Source organism: Ambystoma mexicanum, chromosome 12 (genome assembly GCF_040938575.1).
Source record: "Ambystoma mexicanum isolate Mex_15411 chromosome 12, UKY_AmexF1_1, whole genome shotgun sequence".
Classification (NCBI taxonomy): domain Eukaryota; kingdom Metazoa; phylum Chordata; class Amphibia; order Caudata; family Ambystomatidae; genus Ambystoma; species Ambystoma mexicanum.
Window position 1 is genome coordinate 612,873,048 of NC_090936.1, and position 18,275 is coordinate 612,891,322.

Sequence of the window (18,275 nt, forward strand, 5' to 3'; positions counted from 1 at the left end):
AAACTACCCAAAATAACTCACTCAGAGCAGCACTCAGTATACATTACATTAAAAATTCTCACAACCACACACAAATGCATCAACCTCTCAGCACCCTCAAACCTATCAGACACACTATCCAGATCACACTCAACAAGGCCTACTAGACTATGCTACACTAACCAACTCTGTACCGCACATCAACAGGGCTACGGGAGGAGGGATACGCTTCCCTTATCTTGCCCCCAAGCTATGGAACGCGCTCCCTACTGCTCTGAGCTGAAACGTCTCTCTATGCCTTCTGCAAAAATCTTAAAACTGCTTTCTTCAATTAACTTTCTACACTCACATACCCACTATCTGTATATTCCCTCTACTACGCATACTATCTATTCCTAGTATGCTTGTCTGTATTTTTGTATGTAACTAAGCTATGATCACCCACTGTAACAAGCCCCACAATGCCCCTGGGCTGCTGTGCGCTCAACAAATGTGAATAAATAAATAGCAGATAATATGGCAGCAAACTAATAAATGCAATATTCTCTGTAAAAGTGCGTGGCAGGCTTTCTAATTGGTTGGCAACACAACCTTGGACTTTCGGCTTGCTTAGCAGCGTGTTCTTGGAACTGAAACCTAGGTGTTTGAGATGCGTCACTTCATTCTTTGTTTTCCCAATTAGTCTCTTTCATCAACTTGATCCTTAGCCAAGATCTTTCGTTTGTAGTTGACCTCGTAGTCTGCTCACCCTCCTGGAACGTTCAAGGGAGTATGAGCATGCCACAATCTCAATTTGGATTTAATGAAGAGTTGTGCCTCTTGAGGCAGCTTGGTTTGCCTTGTAATTTTTGTAGCGCCTTAGTGCGTTTGCCCCCCCCCCCGTCCCTGCTTCCTTGTTGCTGTCCGTGCCCCTGCTCACAGCGCTCCCATTGGCTAGCAGGCCTTCAAAGGCATACCCACAAGGCAGCCCCTGCCGAGGAAGCCCCCCTGTGGCCAAGGGCAGTTCCAGAGAAGCAGCTCCAGATGGAGTCTGCCAGTGTCTGCCAGGGGAGCAAGGAGCCTGCAGCCATCACCCTCCGGCAACCAATCGGGTAGGGTGCCAGGGGGTGTAGTACTCACTGCACCCCTCTAACTGACCCACTCACCCGATTCCACTCCTGTCGTCCTCATAACCACACTCAAGCATCTTAGTAACCTGTTTGCTTAGCTTGCCCGTATTTCTCCTAGGATAGTATTCTCCTTAGCATTGCTGCTGTGGTAACAAACAATAATTGACAGAAAAAAGATAACTAGAAAGATTCTAATCCAAGGATTGCTCACGCCGTTCTTATAGAAAGCTGCTGCTGATAATAATATTCACTTATCAAATGTACTTCAAATATCAAAACATGAGGTTTAGGTTTTTCAGTTATTTAAGTGCATGAAAAGGCTAAATGCTTCCAGATGTCAAATGTCACAATTTTGTGTGCCAATGCATTTCGGACCAGGCCAGTCTCGAGGGCTAGGATGCTAATTACTAATTAATATATCAATAAAGTGTGACCGTCCGTGAGTAATGAGAAAATAAATGTTTACATACCAAATTGGGTTAAAATGAATGGATACATGAAATAAGCAAAATCGAAAAAAACGATTAGTGCATGTCTTCATGATCCGTTGAAATCCATGACCAAAATAAAAGTAAAACGTATTGTGCGACTGTCTATAATATACACATAATAGTTACCTGGCTTGGAAGCCTTATAACCTATCTGTAATATGACAATAAAAAAGGTACAATTGTCACTAGACATGTACTGACTCTCTTTGCATTTGTATTATTTATAAGTAGATTGGATACAATACCTTCTGAAAAGATTGATTTCAAATTTTTTCATACCTTTTTTTGTTTGAATTTTTTTTCTTTTGTAAACATCACGAAAACAGTAATACACAAATGACAATCACTCATTGACGATGCATGAAAATCCTGAGTGAAAAACCAAAAGACCTAAAATCGAATTTAGTACAATTTCCTTGTCTAAAAAACGGCCACCATACTGTGATCTCAATAAACCCATTGATATTTTATTTCTATAGCGCTCGTACGCAAGTGTTTCAGAGCGTGACAAGGCAAGGGAGGCTAACAGGGGAGAACAAAACAACAATTTTACTAGGGCCAGTGACATTGAGAATGTGCAAGTGCAGGGGGGGGGGGGAGAAGTGCATGGAAGGGGGAGAAGTTGAAAATGCGGAGCAAAGGAGAAGCAAGAGAAATAATAATAAATAAATAATAAAGGCAACAAACGGTGGTAGTGCACCCATTAATTGGCAAGTGCTGAGTTTAAGGCAGCAGACAGGGTAGGTCTGATAAGTGCAGGAAGAAAAAAAGGGGGTGGGGAGTTTGTATGGGTACAGATGCATACCCCAGTGCAAGGGGTGGCTCGGAGGCAGTGTGGGAGGGTGGCAGGGTGAGCAGGTACCTGGGCCCAGAGGACAGTGGGTGGCCACGTGCACGTTGCCAAGAGAGAACATATCAGCAGGGGAGAGGGGGAGCAAAGGCAGAAGCAAAGAAGGTCTTGAGGTCCTTCCAGAGAGGGTGCTCCAGTTTTAGAGTGGCAGGGAGGCTGTTCCAGAGGGAGGTCCCAGCCGAAGACTTGAGATCTACCCCCAGCTCGTTTCTTTGAAAAGCGACTGACCCTGAGGGAGTTGGAGGTAGAGGAGAGAGCTCGAGAGGGGAGGTATTTACAGAGGGATAGCCAGAGGTATTTTGGACCCAGGCCCCAGAAAGCCTTGTGGACAAGGCAGAGGGTTTTGAATTTAATGCTTGCATCCACTGGGAGCCAATGGAGAGATACGATCCCAGGGCTTGAGGCCAAGGACCAATCTCGCAGTCCTGTTCTGGATTAGTTGCAGAAGTCGGAGAGTAGAGGCAGGTAGATTTAGAAAGAAGCTGTTAGAATAGTCCAACCTAGAGAGAACCAGAGCTTGGGAGACTATGAGCTTTTGGAGGAAGGAGAGGAAAGGCAGAGTACCTCTGAGGAGTTGCAGTATGAAGTTTGACTTTTTAGAGGCATCTGAGATGTGGGCGGAGAAGGAAAGTGTGGAGTCAAAGATGACGCCGAGGTTCTTACCCTCGCAGGTGGGGGTAGGAGGAGGGCCGGCCAGAGAGTGAGGGGAAAGGATGGTGAAGGTGTGCCGATGACGAGGATCTTTGTCTTGATGGCATTCAGACAAAGATCATTGGCGGCACACCCATCTTGAATGGCAGTTAGGCAATTGGAGATGAGAGAGGGAGAGGAGGTGGCCGAGGGCAGCCTGAAAATGAATTGTGTCGTCAGCATAGCACTCGAAATTTGAGCAGAAAATGGCAATGCAGTGGGCAAGAGCTGCCAGGTATTGGTTGAAAAGCCAGGGTGAGACGTTAGATCCCTGGGGAACACCACAAGTAGATAGGAAGATGGATGATGGGAAGGAACCAAGTTAGACCTGGGAGAGTCGATCAGAGAGGAAAGATGTCAGCCAGGCTAGATACTGATCAGTGATACCCAGGTTATCACGGAGACGGTTGAGCAGGATGCTATGGTTTACAGTGTCAAAGGCAGAAGAGCGAACGAGGAGGATGAGGACAGAGGGAATGTTGGAGTCAAGGTTGGAGAGCAGATCTTCACGGATGTTCAGGAGAGCAGTTTCCGTGCTTCTGGCAGCTCTGAAGCTAGACTGGTGGTCATGGAGACAGCCAACAGAATTGGAATTGAGGTTAAGCTGAGAGATGGCCAACTTTTCCAGGAGTTTGCCCAGAAAAGGAGTAATGGAAATTGGGCGATTGTTAGCCGAACAAGAAGGATCAGCTGTGGGTTTCTGAGAAGGGGATGCACAAGGGAGTGCTTCAGAGGGGAGGGTAAGGATCCTGAGGCAAAGGAGTGGTTGCAAAAATCAGCGAGGGCTGGAGCGAGGGTTTCAATGTGCTCCTTGATGGTTTCAGAAGAACAGGGATTAACCTGTTTTGACGAGGCTTTCATAGATCGGACTTGTCCAGTGGCCTCATCCGGGGAGAAAAGGGGAAGGACGAGAAGGAGGGTGGGGAGGTGACTGAAGGAGGGTCAGCAAGCACAGACGGAAAGGGGAGAGGAGAGGGGGGAGTAGGGAGAGGGTGGTCCAGATGCCCTGGGTTTTTGAGATAAAGTGAGAGGCAAGGACATTGCAAAGAGCCTGGGAGGCAACAGGAGGGGTAGAGACTGCAGCAGGGTTTGCCAGCTCCTTGCACATTTTAAAGAGTTTGGCCGAGTTGTTAGATTCCGCAGAGACACAAGCTTGAATGTGGACTCTCTTCTTGGTGAGGACAGAGAGTCGGTATTGCCTTTGGAGTAGGGGACAGGCCAGTTTCTCAGAGGATGAACAAGAAGCCCTCCATTTCCTCTCAACCACTCTACACTTAAGTTTAAGTGTAGCTAGGTCCAAATTGCACTTGGCTCTGGACTTCAAACTGATCCTCATGACAGGCATTCATCTCAATCACTTACATACTCATTCAAAACAACCCATTCATACTTGTTCAAAAACGCAGTAATAACTATTTGGTTAAAAGAAAACGAGCCTAACCTTTAGACCCTTGATGTTAGAAGTTGTTTGTCGCCCTCCAGAATACATCAATTGTTTAATAGAATGACTAATATATTAAATTGACATCTTTGTATGTAATACAAGGAAACAAAACACATTCTTATTCCTGAAAGAGTCTAAAACTGTATTGTCTGTAATATGAGACATGAATTAGGGATGCCTTAACTGTGCTAAACATTTTAAAGTTTGTGTCGGAGAAAGTAGTCCGAAAAGTTTACCTGGAGAAAGCTATTCACCCTTAAAAGGCTAAGGAACATTTCAATTGCAACAGTCATTTCGATGTGAGAATACTGTTGTGCAGAGATTTAGGTGGCTGGGGGTATTACCTCATCATGTGTGCCTCGCGTCCCGCTGCCCCTGTTTCCAAGGGCAATTGGGAGACGTCCACAGAAAGATTGGCAAAACTGCCATCAAATGGTTGGCTGTGCATCAGAGGCAGACTAAAACACTAATACGCACCACTTGGAAGGACTGGGCACATGGCGTTACATGATGATAACATGCAAATATTCAATACTAATTAAATCTGATGCTATGATGTGAAGTGGAGAAAGAATATGAATCTTGGAACAGGATAACTCCTTGAACAGAGTCCGTACGTGAGAGACCCAAGTGCTTACATGGAGCTGGTTAAGGCACTCATCTTGAAGTTAGTAGGTAATGTGTGTAAGCAAACAACTGATACATTGGAAAATCGGTTGAAAACATTTTCTGTAAGTGGTAGAGACTCGGGAGCGCAAATACCAAGAGGTATATGTATTTGTGCTGTAGTCGCCATCGCTAGGTGACGTGATGCAGAGCGTCCGTCATCATAAGCAGGTTAAAACATAAATATGGTACTTTCCGTGGGGCGGGACAAATCGGTGATTGTTAGAGGAGGTATGTGCCACACTAGGTGGACGGATAATACTGTTCAATCAATACATATTAAACACAATGAGCGATCCAATCCTAGTAGAGGACAAAAGAATAAATATAAGAAATAGATAACCGATCTTGGAACACAATCCTTGAACAGGGTCATGGTAGGTAGGGGTCCCATTTGTTAAGCTATGGCAGAAAGTCCACATATGACATGTGTAACGTTCAAAAGTCGGTAAATAAAGAGTGCAAATGACATAAGTAGCACATGTAGTTTGTTTCATCATTGATGCCAATCGGGGGTGAGGGCATCAAGGTACTCTATCCAATAGGTTTCCCTCTGATCGAGACTAATCCTGTGATTTCCATGTGTGTGTTGCGTTTCGTAACTACATCAACTACTTGAAATCGTATTTGGTTGATGTGTTTCTTTTCATTCCAATGACGTGCTACTGCCGAGTTAACATTGTTGGTCCTGATGCATGACCTGTGCTCATTCCATCGTAATCTTCCTTGGCGTTTAGCTTGTCCAACCTAGTATATGCCACTAGGGCATTTGATGCTGTAGATGATTTGTGGTGTGTCGCATGTGGCAAGGCTGCTGCTTTTGATCTTTTCTGCTGTCCGTGGGTGGTTGATTGAGTGTCTTCTTTAGTCACAAACCCGCAGTTACTGCAGTGTACGCAGGGGAATGTGCCTTTTCTTAATGTCTGAGGCAGTTTGTCAGTTGGTCTAGTTTTGACTAGTCGGTTCCTCAAATTGGCAGTCCTTTTATAGGCAAATGTTGGCCATTCTGAGAACAGGTGTTCTGCCCTCGATTCACTGGTCCGAGTTCTCCAATTCTTCTTGATGGCTGACTCTATTCGATTGCTCTGGATGGAATAGCAAAACATGTATACCAGTGGTGTATTAAGTATTAGCGCCAATGCTTTAAGTTTGGCAATCATGTGTTGTATTTGAGACGATCGGTTGCTGCTTTGGCCCAAAGGTTGGCTCCGATTTACCGGATGCATCTTCATAATTCAGCATATACCTGATCTAAAAGTGGTGCCCACCCCAATCTTTCCTAACTAACAATGTGACCTTTTTTCCCATTTTAGGAGAGTTGAATCTGTGTGCCTTGCGTTGCTGCTGTTTAAAGAAACGTGACTTTTTCCCCCCATTTTTGGAACCTTGATTCAGAGTGTTTTGCATTGCTGCTGTCTTCCCCCTCTAGGCTCTCTCAAACTCTCTAGGTCCCGACCCTGCTTGGGGTTCCGTGTACTGTTGTGTCGCCTGTTTATTCCACTTGTGTGGTCCATAGTGTCTGACTCGTCCCCCCCCCCTCCTCTTCTGATGCACACCTTGTGTTGTGCAGCACAAGGCTGTAGGTCTCTCCATCTCTCTGCCCTCCTCCGCCTTCTGCTTCATTCCTCTGAGCACCACCCTATGGTGCTTTCCGTTTCCCCCATTTTCACTAACTGCTACTCTATCTCCTGTACTATTAGCTCACTAAGTCCGGAAGAAAGAAGTTCAAGAGGGACATCCTCGTCTCCAACCTAGGCCTCCCTATTGCTGATATCTACACCAGTGCTTCCTCCAGACGGACTCCCACCGACATGGTTTCGGCTCTCTCTCCTCCTCCCCCATTAATAGTGGCACACAATGGGACGTCCTTTTGGCCTTTTTCCACTTCTCCAAGACCATCATGAATGTCTATCTGAATGGCACCGTCTTGGTCCAGGGTCCTCGGCACAATCTCCTCCTTTTTGACAGGTTTCTCCACTTCCTTCCTTCTCCTATTACTCCTACCAGCACCTCTCTGGCTCCTCTGGTCACCTCCTCACTTCGCCGCACCTTCCTCCTCCTCCTACTCTCTGGTTCTGATGCCACCTCCTGCTACCACCTCTGGCCCCTTTACCACTTCTGCTGGCTGTACCTCAAGCCGGTACCCCACCCTGGAAATCTTTCAAATGGGGCAACCTGCTCCACGTTGCCAGTCAACTCTTGCTCCACTGTCGAACATTCTAATGACATCTGCCTCCTCCTTAAAGAATTGGACCTGGATGTCCTTACTAAGACATGGTTCACGGCCAGCTCTGTCCCGAGCTTTGACGCTCTCCTCCCTGATGGCTAAAAGATCCTCTCCGAACCCAGATCCAACTGTCCCGGAGTTGGAGTAGCCCTGATCTTTCCGGAGTGGGTCCCTGTTTGTCATTTCTATATATGCCTACTCCTCGTTTGAATGCTTGATCTGTAGGCTCTCCATCTCTCATGGCCTCTCTGACTGTGGCCACCATTTACAGGCCACCTGGCCGGGTTGCCCTCTTCCTCTGAGTGGGCTGACCTCTCCTTGCCTCTTCTGCTCAACTTCTCCTACTATGAGACCTCAACATCCATCTGGATGCTTTTAATCCTTCTTCGGGGCTCTTCTGCAATCTCTGTGACACCCTCTCCCTTTCTATTGTACCCTCTGGCCCAACGCACTCTGTTGGGCACACCTTGGATGTTCTCATCTCTTTTGACATACCCCTTTCTAACCCTCTCAACACTCCTCCATCTTGGACTGACCTTCCTACTCTGCTCCCACCTGAAGCTCTGTCCCCCAGGTGAAGCCGACCCCAGCACTGCCACCTACCTTTACGGTCATCCGGCCCATGAAGAGTGTGGAGGCCTTTGCTGCTACTTTCTCTACTCTTCTTCCTTCTACAGCTGACTCACACTCTGACACAGCCCTCTCTAACCTGCATCTCTCTATCTCTAACACTATGAATGTCCTTGCCCCCGTTATGAGAATCCGCCTGAAGCCTACCTCCAATTGCAGCTTTTGGTATGACTCTGACCTCACCTCTCAAAAACTAAAGTGCAAGGTGGCTGAGAGTAAGTGGAGGTCATCAGATACATCTCTGACAAACTGGCATGCTGCCTCTTCATAGACAATGCAGACTATCTGTTCTGTCTAAGAAAGAGAGCTCACATCAAGCCTGCGTCCTCTGCAGTATCCAACATCACGGCCGAACTCCTCCGAAACCTGCAAGGAGCTAGCCAATCCTACTGTAGTCTCCACCTCTCCTGTTCCCTCCCAGGCCCTTTGCAGGGCTCTGGCTTCTCATTTCACCACTAAAACTCATGACATTGTGTTAGCTCGCTCGATCGCTCTCTTCACCGTCTCCCTCTCTTGGCCCCCCTCTGGCTGCCTCTCCCTCCTCTTTCTCTGCGATCACCCCTGACGATGTTTCGAGACCAGGCCGATCTATGAAAGTGTCGTCCAAGCAGGTGCTCTTCTGCTCCTCCTGAAACATCAAGTACCACATATCGACACTCACTCCAGCCATGGCTGATTTTTGCAATCACTCTTTTGCCACTGGAACTTCCCTTCCCCCTAAAGCACTCCCTTGTGCACCATCTCCTGAAGAAGCCTTCCACCAATCCTTCATGTCCGGCAAACTACTGCCTGATCTCTATCACTCCTTTGCAGGGCAAACTCCTGGAAAAGCTGGCCATCGCCAAGCTTACTCTCCACACAGAATCTGTTGGTTGTCTCCATGACCATCAGTTTGGCTTCAGAACAACCAGAGACACAGACATTGCTCTGCTGAGCACCCTTCAAGATCTGCTTACTTATCTCGACTTTAGCCTTCTTTCTGTCCTCATCCTCCTTGATCTTTCATCTGCCTTCAACACGGTCAACCATGCCATCCTGATCAATCGTTTTCATGAGAACCTGGGCATCGCGGATGGGGCCTTGGCTTGGTTGACCTCTTTCGTCCTCGGCCGGCGCCCCCACGTCCAACTTGGGTACTTTCTCTACGCCACCTCTCTCTCCACATGTGGTATTCCCCAGGGCTCCAACCTCTCACCCTGGCTTTTCAACGTCTACTTGGCCCCTTTGGCCTACCTCATCTCTTCTTCTCTCACTTTCAGTGCTATATGGATGACAGTCTACTCTCCTACAGGCTCCCCTCAGCCTCCTCGCCTCTCGCTCATTTCTGACTGTCCATCCGCGATTCAGGAGTGGTGCGCCTCCAACGATCTCTGCCTTAATGCCAGTAAGATCCTTCTCATTGGAGCTCCTGCTTTTCCTTTTTCACTCTGGTCGCCCTCCATTGGCCCTCTCCCTGCGCCTTCCTGGGAGGCAAAACATCTTGGTGTCATCTTCGACTCCACTGTTTCTCTCTTCGGATCAGGCTGGACAACTGCAATAACCTCTTTCTCAATCTGCCTTCCTCTACTCTCTGCCCTCTGTTCTTATCCAGAACAGGACTGATAGACTTGTCCTTGACCTCAAGTCCAGGGATCGTATCTCTCGGCACTGAAATCACTCCACTGGCTCCCAGTGGCTGCAAGAATCAAGTTCAAGACCCTCTGCATTGTCCACAAGGCCTCCTGGGGCCGAGGCCCGGACTACATCAAACTCTTCCTAAACACCTTCCTTCTCGAGCCCTTCACTCGGCTACCTCCAACTCTCTGAGGGTCAGGAGCTTCTCCAGGCAGAGAACGGGGGGTTGGGGTGGGGAGGGGGGTTTGATCTCTCTCTACTCTGCAGGTGCCTCCCTGCCCATAACTCGAGCAGGGCCACCTCAGGTTCCTGAAGCGGCTCAAGACCTTCATCTTCACTTCTGCTTTTTCTCTTGCCCTCTCTCCCCCCCCTCTCCACCCCTTTCCACCTCTTTCCCCCGGCCTATTAAGATCGTTTTTCTTGTCCTCCCTTTGTCTTCCCCATCTTGTCATGTCGCGCCTAGAAACACTTGTGTACAGGCGCGTTCTGAAGGACTCCTCATATATTGTGGCCCTTGTTTTGAGTTCTCCATCACGTGTTGGGATACCACGAATTTGTCAATTTCAGCTCCTCATTTGCTGCTTTTTGATTCACTTATGCAGGTTGCTGTTGCTCCTCTTGGCCCCTAGAGAGTTGCTCAGTCCACCTCACATAGGCTTTGGCCTTCTTGTCTCTCCAGCACTTGGCTACTACAAATGCTCTTGTCTTTCTTAATCTTGAAGGAAATATGTCCTACGCACATGGTCTATTCATTCGACTACCTTTTTGTGCTATGCATTCATCTCTCGCAATAGCATCGTTGATTCCAAGCCAATTTACGCCTTTTATTCTGCACATGAAAACAGCTTCTTCAACATTTCTTCATGTAGCAATCCTAGGTTTGTGTTTAGAGGTAGCTGGGTTGATTTTTGACATGAGCTGCCGTCCATCTTCTTCTAGTAGCCTTCCTAAACGTTGTTCGTGTACCTACTTTTTAGCAAGCTTTTATTTCTTTTCTACCTTGCTTTACAGCATATTTACAGTTATTGATCAGCAAGTTACTTCCTTTTTTTTATATTCATAATTACTTTATCCTCCGGTAGTTTCTCTTAGTGCTTCAGTTAGCTCGTCATTCTTTGTCATTAAGTATTTTCATATCGTTTCAACTTAGGTTCATACATCGTCTTTATGACATCCTCTTGTGGTCGATTTTGCTTAACGTACATCCACATCATCCATAGACTCATTCTGACCACTTGATAGCTGACGTCCTTCCTGGTAGAACCCTTCCAATGCTTCAATGTGAGGGTACATTCTGAATGGTTGCCTGAGTGCATATCTTCTTTGACGTACTCGACGTGGTACAGCAATATTGCATGGATTTATACATGGTTTCCCGATTGTAGCTCTTCACCTGTTACTCCAATAAGACGGTGGTGAAGGGACGGGAGCCATAGAAGAGGCATCTACCTACTCCTCTACAGTCCCAAAAGACGGAATATCCCATAAGTTTGGGGGGGAAAGAGACTCTTGTCTTCATAGTACATGGTCACAACAGTGAGTAACTCTTTTGCTTGCACCACTGATGTCGCCCTTTACCAGCTCAGTTTGTTTTTATTGTCCTAGGTACAGAAGACGCAAGACTGCTGTGACCAAAGACTTCTTTCAGAACTATACCTGTAGTTTGCTAAAGGCAACTTCCTAAACTACAGCCATGGGCAAGAAGGGCAAGGTTGGAAAGAGCCGGAAGGACAAATTCTACCATTTGGCAAAGGAGACTGGTAGGTGACTTTTACTGTGCATATGCAAAAGACCTATGCGTTTGTTTGGTCATTGTGTGCATCAGACCATGTGTTCTTTAGTCTTCTCTTGTACTTCTTCTGGTGCCTCTCAGCATCGCTCATCCATGGCCAAGATAAAGAGCTTGACATTGAGGTATCTGTATCACTTTTTTGTGAAATTGGGAGTGAACAGATGATTTCAGAAATAAAGATGCAGTTCTCATGCCTGGCTGTTGCATTTTTTTAGACATGTAAAATATATATTTTCTTTAGAGCTAGCATTTACCACAAATTAAAAGCATTTTTCATGATATGGGTTTCCTTCACATCAGGCAGCAATAGAACGGAAGCCCTCTTTTTGGAAAGTGTTGGTCATGCCATTTGTTTGAGCACATCACCTGAGTAGCGTAGGAGCACAAAATCGTGTTATGGCAAAAATCCTAATCTGTGACCTGCAGCTAATCACTGATTTTTTTTTTTGTTTGTTTCCACCATGGTTCAATAACCCCTTCCCCCAGGGAGTCCCCATGCAGAGCCTCATGGGTGATGTTACTCTCTACATCTATCCTTGGGAAGCCCAAAGACTCTCTGGTAAGGGTAACTGAAAAGTAGCCTGCAGTCTTTCCCTGAGCAAGTAAATCTGATAGGCTCTTTTTGTATTCAATGACTGGTTGCAGCTCTGTGTATTATTTTAAAGGTTGCGTCCTGCTTCATTCCTTTTGTGATTGGGGACTTTGGTAAGTCAGAAGGAGTCGGACAAAGGGGTGGCATTTCAAAGTCAAGGTTTTGTTGAAATAACAAGAAAAGGACCCATCTCTTCCTGTAAGTAGAAGGGTTGCCCTACCTAACTGAGTTTTAACTCTGGTGTAGGTTGTCAGGGTGGTTATTAAAACTAGAGCCAGTCCTCTGTCCAAAATGATGCTACTGTGACCCTAGCACTAATCAATCGTATGTATTCAGCAAACAGAAATGAAGCCAGAAGAATAACTCTCTTCCCCTGGCCCAAAAGGTTCAACAACCTTAAGGGCTGATTTCTGATAAGCCCTTGTGATTCCTCCCAGGGGCTTCTTCAGTAATTCTTTCTCAGTGTTATATATACATTCCTGGACTTCCCTTAATTTCCTCTTATTGCAACAAGGGTGATCAAGTTCCTTGGCTTTTTCCACAAACCCTCTGAGGGAGGCTTCTCTCGTAGTAATCTTTATCCTTGAAATCTCTCTTGTGCATATTTTGATGAGGGAGTTTCCTCGTGAGATGCTCTTCACTCTCCGTATCTTTCATGCAACTACTGTGACGAGGGAGACTACTCTCTTGGTATCTTCTTTACAATTACTTTGAGGGGAGATTATTCCCGAAGCACTCTGTATTCTTGCCCAAACCCCTACTGGGTCTCCCGTGGCTCTGGTTACCTTCTTTTTATGGGGGCAGGTCACCGGTTCTTCACAGGGTGTTGGGCTCGTTTGCTGTTGTTGAATGCTCTTCGTAAATCTCTCGCTCTGCTTCTCACTGCGCTGCCACTGAAGGTTTCTTGGCCTTTCAGTATCAGCGTAGTTGAAGGACCGCACAGTCCACATCACCAAGGTTACGCCACTGTCTGCCTCTCTCCAGCTTCTGTGTAGGTTGGGTCTCTGCCTGACTACAGAGTGCTCTGCTGACTGCTCCAGGGTGCCCTCATGAGCGAGGCCCAGCTTCCCCTGCTCACTTCCAAAAGTTCCCAAGTTTGAGCCTCCTGGGGCTGACTGGCTTCCTGGGGCTGACTGGCTTCACACCGGGTCCTCTCTTCATTGAGTCCCTTATTGGTTTTCATGTCCTGTAGCTGGGTCCTCCCCAACGGAGTGCTATAATCCTTAGTTTGTATCAGCTGAGTATTCCTTGTGCCTCCTTGGGGCCACCTGTTCTCAATACTGTCTAGACTTGGAAAAGGAGTAGTTCACATCACTCCTTCAATCTTCCTCTTCTCAGTAATTTTGGGAGATGATTTACGTAGCGGCTCACTTCCCTAGCCTCACACGGAAGGGTTCCTCCCCTCTGGGGAGAAGTGACAAGATCCTGTGAATCATCACAGGACCAAAGGCATTTTCCCAGCAGATAATCTTTTAAATTAGCAACCTGGGTTTAGATGTGACACTCCTAAGAATATGTGTTTACTGTTTGAAATTTATTTTGTGCTATTTTCCCTACAGAGACCTCAATGGGACACCAAACATTTTGCTATTGTGTTGAACCTTTCCTGACTTTAAGAGACAAGTGAAGCCCTTTTGCTTCAGTTACTTTGCTAAGCTCATTTGTTTTGGGGGGCACTGATCAGTCCCTATGGCTATCGGTGCAGGAGAAATCGGTTCTCCATAGTTAAGTTCTTTGGGTATATTTCCCTGCACACATCACCTTCTGTGAAGTGTGGTAGAGCTACTTTGTGTCTCTCTAACTTTGGTTTTGGTAACTTTGTGATTACTTGTAGGATGTGTCCAGGATGGGCTGGTGTCCGCGTATATTTTTGTAGTCTTATCTTTTTTATTTGATTTTGTTGTCTAGTGGATGGTTGCATTTTACAGCTTAATACCATTTACAGTACCATATACTCTAAAATGGCTGAGCCACACGATTTTCACCTGTCCTTTGGCCATCTTGTAGTTTGACTTTTTTTGTCGCTTGAAGCGGCCTTATTTCACACACATAAGCCCTTTCCCGGGGAAAAGGTAGTGACAGACTGTGTGTGTCAGCCGGTGCCGGGGCTGGGTAGGTCCGTCTGTCCGTCTGTCCGTCTGTCCGTCTGTCCGTCTGTCCGTCTGTCCGTCTGTCCGTCTGTCCGTCTGTCCGTCTGTCCGTCTGTCCGTGTTAGGGAGAAGCCTGTCGAGGAGAAAAGGTCAGAGGACTGGAACTGTTGTTCTTTGCTGTGTGTGTGCTGTGCCACGCAAAATAACTAGATATTTACTCACTGCCTACAGTGGTGTGCTGTGTTGGAGAGAGCCGAGCAGAGCTGCACATCGTGCCTGCTGAAAGCTGTAGAGCCAACGGAGCGAACCTCACACGGCCCTTTTAACTCTACAACAGAGGCGGGACACGCCCACCAGGAAGTGAGGGTGAAGACAGGAACCGCCAGCCCTTGCAGCGAGAAGCCTGTTGAGGAGAAAAGGGCAGATGACTGGAACTGCTGATATTTGCTGTTTGTGCTGGCCGGATAACGGATCGGCTTAGCCAAGGACTGACGCACTACAGGACGCCGGCCCAGGACCAACAATTATCCTGAGTGCAGCCGGAGCCAGCTCAGAGGAACCTGGAATGGGACGTAGCAGGGAGCTGAAGGTCGGTCAGGCACGAGCGCAGCCCCGGTAAGCACTATGTATGGAATGTATAGAATGCTATAAAGGGCTAAGTCAGCTGGTGCCAGTTGATAAGGTGTTCCAAGGGACCTACACCTAGATCTCACTCCCAGCCGGAAAGAAGCAAGTAAAGCTTCATTGGGCCCACTGGGTAATTCCCGCCATTGGATCTTCCACATCTACAAGAGGTTAGTCTGGGGCAAGGGAACATAGGGCATAACATTAGAGCATCTGAGCAACCAGTGGAATCTGGAAGGGAGACGTACCCCAGTGGAAATCTTGAGCCCCCCCTCCTTGTCCCTAGCCTTAAAGGCGCTCTATAAAGGGGCTAAAAACAAGTCTCCAAGAATGAAGCTCCGTAGCACAGAAATTTTGGAACTATAAGCGCACCAGAATGGGACGGCTCCTACTTGGAGCCTATGGTGCACTCTACAGTGCTGGGGACACCCTCTGTGGACGTTGCAGGACCTTCGCAACCAATCACGCTTGGGGTAACTGTAGCCAAAGTCCATGGCCCACGATCCAGCTTGAGACAAGAGAAGAAGAAACAACCAACCACTTGGAACTAATGAATCAATGGAAACGTGGCCTAAAATATACAGTCACCAGCAAAGACATACAAAGAAAAATCAAGGAGTACTTTGGGAAGAAGCGGCATAAAAGCCTGAATGATGCAGACGATGCAGCAGTGGTAAACCGGGGACAGCAAACCCTGACATTGGTGGGTGAGGAGCCTCAGGCATCAAGCTCAACTCGAGAACAAAGTATTCTATCAATAGCTCAGGAGGTAACAGACTATGAAACCCCTCTATTAGAGGCCTGGAGAGGGGGGCAGAGGCCCTGAGTGGACTTAGAAGAGGAAGGCTCACTGCCAGAACAAGAGCTGGAAGTAGTACAACCCATCAGTCAGATGACACCACCCTAAAGGCACCAAACTTTGTTTTGAACTCTTTAGTGTCAGTTTTTGAGTTACTAAAGAATGAAGTGCAATCGCAAGCTGGAATTGTTCTTGAACTCACAAAGTGGCCAAAAGCGATTCATTACTGGTAGGGCTCAAGAACGTATTAACTTCCTCTATTACCCCAGTCCTAAACGATATTCAAACTGAAGTGGCAAAGCAGGGCTTGGATATCTCAGCTATACAAAGGGTGTTGTCGGAAAACAAAGGCAGAGATGATAAAATAAAAAGCCAGTTGAGAGAATTATCACGTTTTTGGCAAGTAGACCCCTACCCCCCCCCCCCCCCCCCCCCCATATCGGGAGAAAGAGGCAAGTGATACTCCAGAGAATTCAGGGATTTTTGATCATACTCCATTGTCGGAATCCACCCTGGAAGAATGTAGGAGACTGGCCCATATGATTGAAGGACAAACAGAAGTACATGGTGAAGCAGATCCCACGACAAAGGAAACCCCCGGAGGGGAACCAGACAATGGAGCCGCAGAAGATCCAGTATGGATAGCAACAAGCAACAAAATCATAGGAGAAGGAGAAAAATTAAAAAGAAAGGGCGTGGGAAAATGACTCAGCCTGACTCAGCCACAATCAAAAAAGAATCCAGGGAAAATGTCAAATCAGAAAACCCAAAAAACTAAAACAGGAATACATTTTTTATGAGTAACATCTAATTTCCACTTCCACAAGAGCACCCAGAAACAAGAAGAGCAGGTAAAGTCAGTATGGAGTCCATGGTGTCATCAAAAGCCACTGATTCAATCACAAATGAGAATGCAGGGAAGGGGCAATCCCAGGAAAGAAAGCAGAAAACCCCTAGGGAAACGCTACAAGATTGGCCAAAAATGAGCAGTGGCCTACAGACCGACCCTCCAGAAAAAAAAAAACTTGCCAAGAGGATGAAAGTAGCATTGGCAATATGAAGAGAAAAGATGGGGAAGCCATCGACCAAGTTCAGCAGGCAAAAGCTACGAATATTCATCAAAACACATTGGGCCAGGCTGGAAAGAAAATTGAAATTGCAGCCGATCTTTCAGAAAAAACAACCCCAAAACCCAGTTTGGGGGTGCAGCAAGTAATTAACAACGCTCAAGGGCCAAAACTAAAATTAGCACCAATCTTTCAGACATCCGGCCAGAGCGTAATAAGTGCACTTTAGCAATCCAACCAAACACCGGCCTTGTACCATCGATGGTCCTGGGTGAAGGGAAACATCAGACCATCCAGGGTATTTGGAATGGGACTGGGAAATCGAAGGCGCTAATACTCACTCGGGACCTGTTCATCCCCTCCCAAGAGAGACCTCGGACGAGGGAGGAGGGTACAGAGGAAGAGAACAGGCTTTGATGTCACCAGACTCTGGCTGAAAGCAACAAAAAAGAATAATCACTACAAGTCCCTCAGCAGATCTGTGATTCTATCCCTGTTTAAGAAAATAAGAAGTCTATTTCTATTTGCTTCTACAGATCTGGAATGTGTGACATTTCCAGACTGTAAAAATGTACTCGTCGTGGAGCTAGAACTAAGCACAATAAATACCCAGCAAGCAATCTTAAAAGCCACAGATGATCTGGAACAAGGTGTCGTATTGGCCAAAGAGCCTTTTGGGCAATCCTCAGTTGCCTTATGTGAGCAGCAGGCCTAAACAAAAATAGCTTCCACAGTCAAGAAAGAGGCCCATCTGGGCCGCAGAAAGAAAGCCATTCAATATTGGGAGAAAGCTCAATGGAAGAAAAACTGTTTACCGCGATCCAAGAAATCCTAACACAAGTTCTGACAAATAGGATTGGGACCGCAGCGACTTTTAACGGGGTGGTTTACATGTGGTAAGCTGGAATACATGGGGCTCAAGTACATTCAGATCGAAAGAAACCAGAGTTTACTTGTATGGGAAGATGGACATTCTGGTTTTTCAGTTTACCAGCAACCCAGAAAGCCCTAGGTAGACCAGCTGGAGGATTCTTAATGGCATAAAAATAGCTCAATTAAGGCAGTCTCTCCTTTATTTAAAAATGAGATGGGCATTATGGAATGCAAATTCCACCCTAACCTTGACATTCCCAACCCAACTGTAGTATTAATAGACGTCTACTGGAACCCCAAGTTCTCCATGCTAGAGACATTTTTGGCCATTCTGAACACTCTGATGACGACAGTAAAAAATGAAATGAGTGGAGCCAACTTAATGGTAGCGGGGGACCTCAATGCAGATTGTGCACAGAGAGCAAAGGGGAAAAAGGAATCTGGGTCAAGGCACTGGCAACAAGAGGTCAAAAATGGATGGACTTAATGAGCTCATGGGACTTAAGAATGCTAAATGGCACCTCGGAGGGGGATGAGGTGCCCACCGCAACCTGGAGAGGGGGGGCTAACTCGTCATCAACGCTGGACTATATTTTTGTTAGCCCTGGTTTCTTTTCCTTAAAATCCACCCTAGAGATCAAACAGGAAGGGGCGGGGCGATTACGCCCGATTAGAGCTGTCATTTCCATATCTCTTGACGGCCCAGGTGGTTCATAAACTGGAGTGAAATGGGGGAAA

General features: G+C 46.8%; 1 protein-coding gene across 3 annotated transcripts in view; it reads left to right on the forward strand.

The window, feature by feature from the left end:
- FTSJ3 (FtsJ RNA 2'-O-methyltransferase 3) overlaps positions 1 to 18,275 on the forward strand; it is a 416,394-nt gene that overhangs the window by 32,909 nt on the left and 365,210 nt on the right. For 2 of the 3 annotated variants that reach the window (XM_069629037.1, XM_069629039.1), the window contains exon 2: positions 11,306 to 11,460. In XM_069629037.1, coding sequence (XP_069485138.1) covers positions 11,394 to 11,460 — 67 coding nt within the window. In that variant the 5' untranslated portion in view covers positions 11,306 to 11,393. The remainder of the gene's footprint in view (positions 1 to 11,305; positions 11,461 to 18,275) is intronic. The other variant, XM_069629038.1, reaches the window with a different exon arrangement.